The 13,007-nt window shown below is 37.3% G+C and overlaps 1 protein-coding gene across 3 annotated transcripts in view; it reads left to right on the top strand.

Annotated features, from left to right (window-relative positions):
• LOC107691484 (plexin-B1-like) overlaps positions 1-13,007 on the top strand; it is a 64,015-nt gene that overhangs the window by 23,669 nt on the left and 27,339 nt on the right. For 2 of the 3 annotated variants that reach the window (XM_016490091.1, XM_016490089.1), the window contains exons 2-8: positions 6,348-6,419; positions 6,695-7,841; positions 8,792-8,974; positions 10,309-10,437; positions 11,794-11,894; positions 11,988-12,120; positions 12,364-12,520. In XM_016490091.1, the coding sequence (XP_016345577.1) occupies positions 6,705-7,841; positions 8,792-8,974; positions 10,309-10,437; positions 11,794-11,894; positions 11,988-12,120; positions 12,364-12,520 (1,840 nt within the window). In that variant the 5' untranslated portion in view covers positions 6,348-6,419; positions 6,695-6,704. The remainder of the gene's footprint in view (positions 1-6,347; positions 6,420-6,694; positions 7,842-8,791; positions 8,975-10,308; positions 10,438-11,793; positions 11,895-11,987; positions 12,121-12,363; positions 12,521-13,007) is intronic. The other variant, XM_016490090.1, reaches the window with a different exon arrangement.

Here is a 13,007-nt window from a genome sequence, read left to right as displayed (position 1 = left end):
TGTGTGTGTGTGTGTGTGTGTGTGTGTGTGTGTGTGTGTGTGTCAGAAAGCAGCACATTAATATATAACGGCAATTAAAGGCTCTAATGCACACCAGTATAGATGTGCTAGGACAGTATGATGACGTGTGACGGCATAGTAGTGGTGTCCCAATTCTTAGGGGAATATTTTCACCCCTACCCCTTGACACTCTGTTTCAAGGGACAAGGGGAAGGGGTAGGCGGAGGAAGGGGTATAAAATAGAATTGGGATTGGGCCTTAGTCTGCCGCCTTTTCACTGTTCATATGAAATTTAAAGGGGACTGACTCGATCACGAATTTGTGTACAGTTTATGGAGCTAATCGCTATAGCCCCGCTAAAAATGGCCTAGCCACGCCCATGCTTCTTATGTCCATTTCGGAGAACCAGGACAAATATTTCAATCAATCGCTCAGGCATTTAAGTGGCACCGAAATGAGGCACCAAAATCTGCGTTCTGATTCGGTTTTAGTACATACTGGTTACATAGGTAACCATATTACAATACCATATTGGCACCGGGTTTCGGTACCCAACCCTAGGTGAGGTACAATTCATATTTCTTCATTAAATAACTTAAAGTAATTTGAAAACTTTCTGAGAGACGTAATTTTACAAACAGCGTGAGTGAATCACTTTCCCTATCTTTCCTTCTCAAAATGTGCGAATGGCTTCAAATCACCACATCGCGTCTGCACTATAGCGAGCTGCACTCTGCACAGTTGACACAGGAATTGTCACTTGCACAATCGAGGCGGTGTCACATCGTCATTAAAGATTATAATTTGCATTTCTTTTTAGGTATTGCCAGTGTTTAAAGGGGTGGTTTATCAGCTTTTTTCAAAAGTTTTATTGTGTTTATGGGGGGCAGTGTAATGCGTTCATGCTTAGTTTAAAAAAATTGCATTATTTTCACATATTTTACCTTTATTCTACACCGCTGTTTCCAATGTCGTCAAAATGGTCTGCTGAGTTTTTGATTCTATGAAGCCCCTCCCTCAGAAATATGCAATCGGGCCCAGATTGGTTATAGCTGGCCCAGTGTGTTGACTGCCTAGTGCACGTTGTCCGGAAATGTCACGCCCCCTTACCATTATGGGTAGCTGCATGTTCCCGGGGGCAGGGTTTATGTAAACATCGGTGTTAGTGATGTCACAAACCAGGGAAGAAGTTTGTTGTAGTCCCTACCAGCCTTTTTTTGTAGTCCTTAAACAGTGATTTCTTTAAAAGAAAATATCTCCTTTTGCATTGAACTTTGAGCATCGTAACTTTGCAGACATTGTTTATGCTCTAACAGCAACATTATACACTAACTAAAGTTAAAAAAGAGAAATCATAATCAACCACCCCTTTAAACCATTCAGCACTCGCACACTCTTCTAGAGATGTGCACTCATGCGCACTTAAAGTGCACACACATAAGGCCGCCTCACATACAGCTCACGAAATCAGGCTGTGCTGTGTGTAAGCTGTTGTGCAACAATTGCCCCATTGTAAAAACAAAAATGCACTGCATAGTCAAACATTTAGGAGAGATAATTATATATTTTTGAAAAATGTCTAAAAAATGCCTCCCCTCCACCCCTATAAATAATTCTACATGATAAGAAGAAGGCTTCAAAAAGATCGGTATTGGTAATCGTATCGGCAGATACTGTTTCCTGTGATCGGCGATCAGTGATCGGCTCGAAAAATCAGGAGCACCCTAAATTTCTTTTAATGCTTTGTCTTTTTAAAAATATATTTCAAAATAAAAGAACAAGTGATCTTATATAGGATGTGGATTTATTAGCTTCACTTGCCCTATACCAGGGAAGTTAATTTCAAATGCCTTGCTGTCTTTGCAAATTATATATTCTTATATACAGGGCAGGACTTACGGGGCCGGGGGCCCCTGAGCTTGAGGTTATGTTTGGGCCCCATACCTATACTACAAATGCCCTCAACTAGAACATTATTATGGAGTAACACAAAATACACAAAAATTAAAATATGCTTTCAGGTTCACATACTGTATACAATTAATAGGCAACATGTCTAATTCTATAGTCTTTGGACGGGAGAGATCGCTCAAAACTCTTCAGATTAATTTAGTGGAACATTAATATAATATAGAATCATCCTCTGTAAAGAAGTGAGGCGTGAACATGTGAGAATTTATCATTATCTATGTAAATGTGCGCTCTTTTGGGCTAAAGGCTTAATGGAACCGTTTAAAGTAGCCATGTGATCGCAAATTAATCGGCGATTCGGCGCAGCGCAGACGTGATTTACTACGTGTCCTTTTTCTATGTGAAAAAATAAATGGGCCCCTGGGCTGCAGCCCATTCAAGCCCAATGGTAAGTCCGGCCATGCTTATATATTATATATTCTGTTTAAATTTAAACAAAGTATTTTTCAAAACAATGAGAAAACAACAAACTAGGGGTGCTCCGATTGATCGGCTACCGATCACTATTCTCTGTCCGGCGCGGGTGAAATAATTATAATGCTGAAGGTGAGGTACTCACCTTCATATTTCTTCATCAAATAACTTATAAAGTAATTTGAGAACCTTGTGTGAAACGTAATTTCACAAACAGTGTGAGTGAATCACCGCGCGCTCTCTCTCAAAATACGCAAATGTCTTCAAATCACCAGATCGCGTCTGTCTATAAGCGAGCGGCACGCTGCACAGATGACACAGGAATTGTCACTTGCACAATCGAGGGCATTTTCAGTGACAATGTTTGGATTTGAAATAAAAATAATGGATAAATGTTGTGTTTGTGGTAAACAGCCACGGATCAGTAGCGGACTCCTGTGTGAAAGCACAGTCCAAGCTGCTTCTCCTCTCACAAGAGTCACCTAAGAGGGGAATTCCCTCCATTTTCAAAAATGAAATACAGGCCCTGAATAAATGTCTAAAAATCCTGGTTGGAGTATCACTATAAATCGTTATAAATTATAAAAAGAAGGCTTTAAAAAGATCGGTATCGGCAGATACTGCTTTCTGTGATCGGCGATCGGTGATCGGCCTCAAAAATCCTGATCGGAGCACCCCTACAACAAACAGCAGAATGAGAAATGAATACAAGTTGAATATTGAAAACATTTCACAGGGCGACATTTTATGTTGTCAAACGTTCTGCAAACAGTGGATTTAAGGAATTTATTCGATATTTTCAAGTATTTGATGTAATGAAATCATTTTTTTTAATTTTTTATTTCTCAGTTTTTTAATCAAGGCTGGTAATGAATTTCAATAGCATGGAGAGTTGGAAGTGCTATCAGTATTGGCTGAGATTGCAAGCTCATTGGAAATACGTGACTGTGGCTACATTTATACATTTCACTGCTGGGGGCCGTTCTTCATATGTGGATTACTCGGTTAGTTAGATTTTTTTGTTGGCAATTTGATATAATCCAGGATTTGTAAATTCTTTGAAGCTCATCCTGGAGTTGCTGTCATAACAAGAGGTCTGTAAACTCAAACCTGTTCGGGAACAGGCTTATTTCACGTAAACAGGATTAGATTGCATTAATATGAACTGTGAGATTTTATGCAGGTGGCTTTGATGCATCGCAGGAGCTGCAAGCCACTTCTCAAATCTCAGAATGCTCTTATGATGCACAGTTAATTTAAACACAGTCAGTTATGTCTTAAAATGGATCTTAACTTTAATTCTGTCACGTATAACAAATTCGCTTCAAAATTAAATGCTGCTAATTAAAATACTCTTGACTTTTAAAAATGCAAAGCCTGTAAAACATTTTCAAAATGGGGAAAAATAACTGGGAATCATTTTAAAAAGCGGTTACACATTTTTATGTATTAGAATTGTTATGTCATTTTGCTCGCTAAGCTGTTTCCTTGATCTTAATTATATGATGTCATTATGTTGCTGTCTTGCCGCCAGCCAATCACTGCATTGCTGGTCATGATTTTCAGGTTTTGAGAACATGTCAACATGGAGTAATTCAGATATTTTAATAAAATCCGCTAACTTGTGTGATGGGCAGTTCAAGATCGCTGTTGTTCAAGAAGTTAATGACCACATCTCCTCCCCTGTTGCAGTTGTGAGCTACAAATACCCAGAGCGCTCAGGACAATTCGAACAGTTCGGACATTGCGTGAATCAGAGGTAAAAAACAATATAAATACTGTTCGGTTTCTTGCATAGACCGATCGTTTTGTGTCTTTACACATCAATGTATCGTTACGAGCCGCAGGGTTTAATTTGGTTTTGTTTGTGTTTGTTTGTTTTTTTTACTCTCAAAGCCGTGATTCCCATCCACTTACATTATATGACTGAAAGACTGCAATGGTTTGTGTTAAAAATCTTCGTTTGTGTTTTACATAGAATCGAATCGAATTTAATTGTTAATTGAATTGAATTGAATCGTTCTGAATTTGCAAAAATCACTCTTGAATCGAATCGAAAACCTATGAATCGTGAATCGTGAATCGTATCGATTCGCTGTCTACCCAAAATTTCACAGGCCTACTAAAGACACATCTCTTCCATCTACCCTTGACCCTCTAACACTTGCTCTCATATTATATTTATATTCTATCTTCTAACATCAGCGTTCTCTATTCTTTTTCTATTATATCTACTTGTTTTCTTATTGTAAAAAAATTAAAATAACTTGACACTCCTACACTAGCCAAGTCAAATCAAGTCTTTCTGCATATTTGCTTGTTTCAGTTCAGGGGTCCGTTCTTTGTATGTGGATTACTCAATTTGCTGGATTTTATTTGTTGACGATTTGACATGATCCAGGATTGTTAGGTTCTTTGATGCTTATCCCAGAGTTGCTGCCATAGCAACAGGTCCATTAGCTCAAACCTGCTCGATAGCAGGTTTATTTCACGTAAACAGGATTGAATTGTATAATTTTAAGTGAAAGTGATACTGAAACTCTGTCCCAACCACTGATATTTTCTTACAAGAGTACCTTATTAAACGAGGAAAAATATATATATAAAAAAAAATTTTTAAAATGATTTTGAAGTAGTTAAAATGTTGTGTAAATCTACAATAATAGACATGACCTGTTTTACTCATTGAGAGATTTATTCATGAAGGAATAATTATCTCATAATTTTATTACAGTCACACGCACTCGTGGAGATTGTCTGAGCTGGGCTTTAATTTGAACAATAAGCTGTTGGTTTGAGCAATATGCGGGTGGCTTTGATAGGAGATGCAGACCACTTCTCAAATCTCAAAATGCTTTTATGACATACAATTAATTCAAACGCTGTCGTGTATAGCAAATCCACTTCAAAATTAGGTGAACTACTAATAATTACAATGTCTTGACATTGAAAAAATGCAAAACCTGCACAAATACTAGAAGTTATGTAAAATAATTGGTGATGTCTTAAAAAAAAACAGTTACACATTTTATCTATTAGAACATTTTATGTAATTTTGCTTGCTTTGCCATTTCCTTGATCTTAATTATATGATGTCATTCCGTTGCTGTCTCACCGCCAGTCAATCACTGCATTACTGATCATGATTTTGCATATCGATATATCTGCCCTTTCCAATGAACATGTCCACACAGGATAATCTCAGACAACTTAATACAGATATTTTAATCAAATCCGCTAACTTGTTTGAAGAACCAAATTAGCCAGAGATCAGTTATCATGATTAAAAGATCTGGCATCTGTCAAATCATCTCAGATGTATTAAGCGAGGTACGAAGAACGAACCCCATATTCCAGCTGAAATGAAAACTAGTAAACACCAATCATTTTTGTTCCTTTTTTTACACAATTATATAGATTATCAATTGATAATGACTTATTTTCATGTGGTTTCTTACAATACTATTCTATGACCTCAAAATACCTTTTCCATAGTGCTTGATTTGTAAACTAATACATTTTGACATTTGCATTACATAACCAGCCCCATATGTATGGCTTTTCTGACATGGTAAACTTGCTCGGTAGCTCACCTGGTACAGTGTTGCACTTGCTATGCAGATCAAAGAGCTCAAAGCCTTGTAGAAGAATTAACCAAAATAATAAAATATTGCCACAGTCACGTTTAACAGTTCTGGAGAAAATTGAACGCAAATATAATTTTTCAAAAATGTACACAGGCATGTTTTATTCTTGACACTGGGCTTACAGTGACTCTTGTGAACTTGTCACCTGAAAAGTGCAGTGAAATGTACCAGGAGCAATGTATTTACTGTTTTGCAGAACGTAATTCCAATGAGCCTGGGTTGTGACGTTTTGTAATGTTAAATGTTAAACTTCCTCAAGATTAAGTGTTTTTTTTTTTTTTTAAACAGTTCTCTCTCTTTCTGTTTGTGATAAAGGTTTAGCTGATGGGGACGTGTATTTGACTGCGTTTTGTGTGTATGCATGTCGCCCCTGCAGATCAAACCCTGGTAAGAAAATTTGGTCAACAATGTCTCTGTTTTGCTTTTTCTCTGATTACAGTAAATAAAAAAATGAATTTGCCATTTTTATATTGTGACATGCTGTGACATGACATATGTGGCATAATTTCTTGATTTGTGTTAATGGGATATTATGTTGTTTTAATAAGATTTACAATATTTACACTGATGTTTAAATAATTGGGGTTGTTATTATAATGTAATTTTCACAGTTTTTGTTTTCTTTTTTTTCTCTTTTATCCTCTTTCTCTCTTTGCTCTTAGAATAGTTGACATGCCACCTGGGATGGTGTGTGTGTTCTCTTCTCTTTTCTCCATATTGTGTTGTTGCGTGGTCACCCAGAGCTCTGCTTCTTCCAGCCATCACCCCACTTTCTTGCGCAATGATACGTACTTTGAGCACCTGGCTTTGCATCCTGACCCTAAATTGGGTCGGGTCTATTTAGGCGCCCGTGATCGGCTTTACCAGCTTTCTTTCGATCTTCAGCTTGAGGCAGAGGAAGAGACGGGGCCTGTGATAGACAGCCGTGACTGCCTGCCCCCAATTAGTGACACAAATTGCCCACAGGCAAAATGGACCAATAACCACAACAAGCTACTACTCGTGGATCCTTATAGTCAGGAGCTCATCAGTTGTGGAAGTGTTTATCAAGGAATATGTCAGAAACGAAGTTTGGATTCAGTGGGGAAAGTGCTTTTCTCTGCAGAGAGGCCTGTGGATACGCAGTATGTGGCGGCTAATGACCCCAATGTCTCTACAGTAGGACTTGTGGCGCTCACTAGAGGCCGTGGGAAACAACAGCCAGTGCTGTTTGTGGGGCGGGGTTACACCAACAGCCAACCCCCAATATCTACTCGAAACTTAGTTATGGAGCCTGTTTTCTCATATGAAGAAACTTCAAAGTTAGCGGTGGCTGGGAGACTTTCTGAGTATGATCATCATTTTGTAACATCATTTACCCATCGCTCGTATGTCTACTTCATGTTCTATCGGAGGGACTTACAGTCACCGTCGAGAGATTATCGCACATATGTTTCCCGTATGTGTTTGGATGATACTGCATATTATTCATATGTAGAAGTTCCATTAAGCTGCCGTTCAGCTGGAGGAAAGAATTATAACCTTCTACAAGCTCTACATGTAGGCATACCAAAGTTAGATAAGGTTATGGGAAAAGAACGTACAGCTGCTTCGGAACAAGAGGTCCTTTTGGGGGTGTTTTCGAGCCATTTCGCTTCTTCCAGTCGGCCAAATGAAGAGTCTGCAGTATGTGTGTTTTCACTTGAGGAAGTGGATAAACGTATTGATGCTACAAGAGATCTGTGCTACACTGAAATGGGTCGTGCAGATGGACAGGAGGTTGCATACATCGAGTATGAAGTCAAATCAAACTGTGCCAATCTTCCAACGGTGAGTTTACTGCTTCAGACAACAGTTGTGAACAGCTTCTAAGTCCCACTGTTACAAACTTAAAAGCATTTTCTTTAGAGCTATACAGTCAAGTCCTCTTTATCAGTTTGAACAAACAAGGTCTCAAAATGATAGACCCTACCCTGGTCACAGGAAACCCATTTTACTACCAGGTGTAAACAGCAATGTGTCTCTTTTGACCACTTGTGATTCATGAATGTTAGTGGAATTATAGCTATAAGTGGAAAATAGCTATAAGGTTAGATTAGGTTGGTAACTGAGGTTGTAGTTTCAGATCCTGCATCACTGTGCCCCTGAACATAGCAGTTAACCTCTTCAGGGGAAGGAAAACTATAATTGAACAAGGCTTCATTCTATGATGACATCAAAATTCCACCACCCCAGTTGTGTAGCCATAAATAAATATTCTAAACTGGTCCGGAGAGGGTAGCTAACAACACAGTTATTTAAAAAATCAGAGTAACGACAGTGTTAAAAGTAACAAGAAATCATTCTAATATGCTGATTTATTATGGTTGTGTTGCTTAATGAAATGTGGAAACTGTGATGCTGTGTACCTTTTTTTTTTTTTTTAGGATTCTCTGATGAACAAAGTTCGAAGAAGAGCATTTGTTTGAAATAATAGAAATGGTCTTCTTTACTGACATTTTTTTATACATTTTATACATTGTTGCTGAATAAAAGTTTTAATTTCTTTCAACAGCAACAATAAAAACGATTTTTTTGAAATGTTATGGGTAGTTTTATTTAGGCTTGAGATATAAACAACTAATCTTTACTCCTTCTATACTACTGTGTAGCAGTGTGCAAAACATTGTTTTTATGTTGACTTTATACCTCAAAAGGTATTTGACATGACAGTCAAATTTATCAGTTGTAAAACAATATTGAGTTTTGTTTTAATCTTTGACTTTCGTCTCTCTCTGTAGAACACTTTGGATGCTTACCCATGTGGCTCTGATCACACCCCTAGTCCAATGGCAAGCCGGGCGCTTGTGGAAGCTGAGCCAATATTTGACAGTCCATCTGTCCGTCTCACTGCTGTGGCTGTGAGTGTAAGGGAGGAACATACTATTGCGTTTCTAGGAGACTCCCAAGGAAACTTACACAAGGTATAGAAACGTTTTCAAGGAATGAGGTGTACATTTATAGTCAACTTTTATAGTCATTTAATTGCATGCAATTCTTCCATTATTCTTAGTTCTTTTCTGAGGCAAAACTACTTCAGAAAATGTCTTCGTTGTATTGCATTAGGTTGTAAATAAGGCTGGTTATTTTGGAGGAGAAACTCATGAAAATATGAGATTATCTTAATTATTAAGTAATGGTACAATTTTGAGGAGAAACCCACCATCTGATGTTAAGTGCATCATTACGAATGGTCTTCACTGGTGCATTTCATTCCCATTTCATTAACATAGAACCTGAGGCTTAAATAGTCATCATCAGTATTTTATGAATTTTCTCTCTTTCTCTTTTTCAATATACCTATACTATACGTCAATATACAGACCTGAATTATGTGAGACAGTTCACTTAGAGCAGTCTTACACTAATGTTACAGAGGTAGTCTATATTTATGTAGACTTAAGGTACTAAAACCTAAAGTATAGAAATAGAAAGCCTCAATTTTGACATAGTTGATATGTAAAACTTTATTATTAGTTAGTGGGAATGTGTCTCTCTGTTTTAATAAGCAAAGTTTTGGTGGGATAATTGCGTAAATGTAATGCATGGTACAGTATATCCATTGTTATGGTTTTATCCATCATATAATTAACGTAAAACATTAACATATAATTAGCCCATCTCTGTGCATATGTTTAGTGCAGCTTGGGTAGTGGTGAAGAATGATGAATTCGCAAAGATAAAAAAGAAAACAACTTTTCTAAAGCGGTTTCTGAATATGGATGTGTGATCCTCATTCTGTTACAGCCCATATTTGGGCCCTTGTTATGCCATGTTGTCTACAAAAAAATTAATAAATAAACATATACATAAAACAATAAGGGTGATATGATGACGTATGACTATTTTAATGCTTAGTCTCTTAGAAAAACATTAATAAACAGTACTCAAAAACTGTTTTAGTCCACCACTTTGCGAATAGTCCTAATAGATACGAGATAAGAGGTTTGAGTAGTGATATCAGGAGTAACTGGTCAGGTCTCTTTCAGCTCTGTTCCATATGCTCTCTCATGGTGTGTTGTATGTTTCGCTTGACGTTTTATCCCTAATAGAACACCGCTGTAGAGGATCTCTCCAGCTTGGTAGTGTTTTATCTATTGTTACAGACCCTAGTGTCGTCCACATTTAGTCTGGATGTAACCTTATGAAATATAGAGACTGGACCTTGTGAAGTTTTAATTTAATGCTCCTGATTTAAAGCATTTTAAATTTCTCCTCAGTTTTGGTAAGAAAGTGTGTGTGTTTGTGTTTTATCCAGGTATTTCTTGGGCCAAACGGTGAGGTGGAAGAATATGCAGTAATCTCCATCCATCCCAGTGCACCAATAAGCAGAGAGCTCAGGCTTGACCGTCAAGAGAACCATCTATACATCTTGACAAGTAACATGGTAAATATCACATTGCTGAAGAGGAATTGGGAGTGTCAATGTTGTTACTTGTTGACAAAGTAGTTCTTGTAGGTCATGCATAATTAATAGAATGAAACCTGAACTAAACAAAACTGAACAAAAACCTTAATATTAAAAGGGTAGTTCACCCAAAAATGAAATTTGTCATCATTTACTCAACCCTCATGTTGTTCCAAACTTGTATGGCTTTCTTTCTTCTGTGGATCACAAAAGAAGATATTTTGAAGAATGATGGTGACCAAACAGTTTTTGGTTCCCATTAACTTCTTTTTAATGAGTCTGTATCATTACATGATATTTCAGTTTCATTTTGATTTATCTCTGAAGTTTAGTGCAGTTTTGCAGTCTAGTGCAATGTGAAGTTTGCAGTCTTTTAATGCAAGCAGTTGCTGCAGAAATTCTCAGGACTATTTTAAGAATTAGCAGGCCGTGATCGCTGCCATTCTCGAATATAAGGCTTTTGAATGATCAAGTTCATAAATCACACAAATATATTAAAAGGATACACAGGAAGGCAGAAGAATAGCTTTCTGTCTTGCTGGTTTGGTGCAGGGACTATAAGGAAAATTGAGTTGGACTCCCATTACAATTAAATGTAATCGCAACCCTGTACAAAACAAAAAACAAATGTCAAATATTGATGGCTTTTGGCCATATTTTCTGAGTCGTACAATCCAGCATATGGTGATGCTAAAACAATTTTAATGATATTGCTTGAAGACACCAGAAAAGCAACATTATATATGAAGAAGCTTGAATTTGGACATCTCTAGGGAAAAAAACTGAATGAAATACTCCCATCTGTTTCATTTAATAAACAAATGATCACATTGATCAGGTTACTGATTAACATAGCTGTGCTTACGACAAAAACGTGTGCTGCTTCTCTGATCACAAATCCACAAATTGAAATTGAATTGATTAGGTAATATTGGTAATATATTAATAACAAAAAAGGTTAATATAATGGAATTAAATGTGTGTGTGTATGCAGTGTATGTCTGTAATCTGCAGCTCAAACATTTTGAAAAAAGTGTCTTATGCTCACTAATACTGCGATTACTTAATTAAAACTATAATAAAACTGTAATAATGTGAGCTATTATTACAATTTAAAATAACTCTTTAACTAGTTTATATATTTTACAATGTGATTTATTCATGTGAAGGCAAATATGAATTTTCAAAAGCCATTACTTTACATGATCCTTCAAAAATCATTCATCAAATAAATGCAGCCTTGGTGAGTCTGTGTAGTATATAATTTTGTCATTATTTGTATTTCCCCGCTGTTTTTATTCATTAATTATAATTGTTATTACTGTGCCCACACAGCTAGAGAAGAGGTCTGTAGCAGAGTGTGAAAAGCATTTGGATTGTCAGTCCTGCCTGTTGGCTCATGATCCATATTGTGGCTGGTGTGTTCTGGAGGGGAAGTAAGTTCATATTTGAAAAGAACCTCATATACAGAATGTTTTATTCTGAATAATTGGATACTTGAACTAGAACATTGTGCCTTTGTGCATCAGGTGTGGGCTTCGTATCGAGTGTGTGCGTGGGGATCAGAAAGATCAGTGGCTTTGGAGCTTTGATATAGAGCAACAATGCCTGAGCGTGACGTTTCTCAATCCATCCAACATCAGCCGAGAGGAGAGGAGAATTGTGTGTTTCACATATTAACACATTTTTAAAAAAAGATCCAGTTTAAAAAGTTAGCCTAATTCAGTAGTACACGTTACATTTCGATAAAATACAAGATGCATATATTTATATAAGCTTAGTTCACAGTGACCATTATTGAGCACACAAACAACAATAACCAACTCTCTGCCTTCAATTCTTAAAAATCCAAATTGACTTTGTCTCTTATTCCATCTCTCTCTATATTTCTTTTGCTCCTTTTAGATCTCTTTATCCATCCCTGGTCTTCCCAGTCTGGAACGAGGAGAGCATTACTCTTGTGTCTTCCAGGACAGGTCAAGTTTAGCTGTTGTCACAGAGAGTGGTGTCACTTGCTCTTCTCCACATGTATATACATTGCCATCTGTGTCACCTAGTCAAGGTGAGAATATTGCTAGCTAAATTGTCACATTTGTTATGTATGCTTAACACATTTGTTTTGACACAGGAGGCCTGGCCAGTAAGACATCAAAAACCTAATAGAAATAAACATGGTTTAGTGTTTCATGAGCCGTACAATCCAGCATATGGTGATGCTCAGGGCTGGACTGGTAATCAGTCCAGCCCTGAGATATAAAGGTCTCAGGGCTGGACTCCGCCTATATAAAGATCGCTTCACCCCAACTTCTTCCTCGTCGGCTTTTCCCACGTTTTCACAGCAGATTTATCAAGAACAGGCTTGCTCTGCGGTGAGTGATGCTGGCCAAAGAGCCAGGCAGGAGGAGGAGAGGAGAGTAGCTGAATATGTAAAGTGCTTGATAGGGAGTCGCAGTGGAGGCAGGCATCTAACCTATCCTAATGTGTGTGCGCGCCATAAGTGTAGAATACGAAAACACTTTTTAATCAAACGTAAATTCGTCCCCTGTGAT

Source organism: Sinocyclocheilus anshuiensis, unplaced genomic scaffold, assembly GCF_001515605.1.
Source record: "Sinocyclocheilus anshuiensis isolate Anshui unplaced genomic scaffold, SAMN03320099.WGS_v1.1 scaffold634, whole genome shotgun sequence".
In the NCBI taxonomy this organism is placed as follows: Eukaryota; Metazoa; Chordata; class Actinopteri; order Cypriniformes; family Cyprinidae; genus Sinocyclocheilus; species Sinocyclocheilus anshuiensis.
Note: the sequence above shows the minus strand (reverse complement) of the source record. Positions and strands in the feature narration are given on the sequence as shown.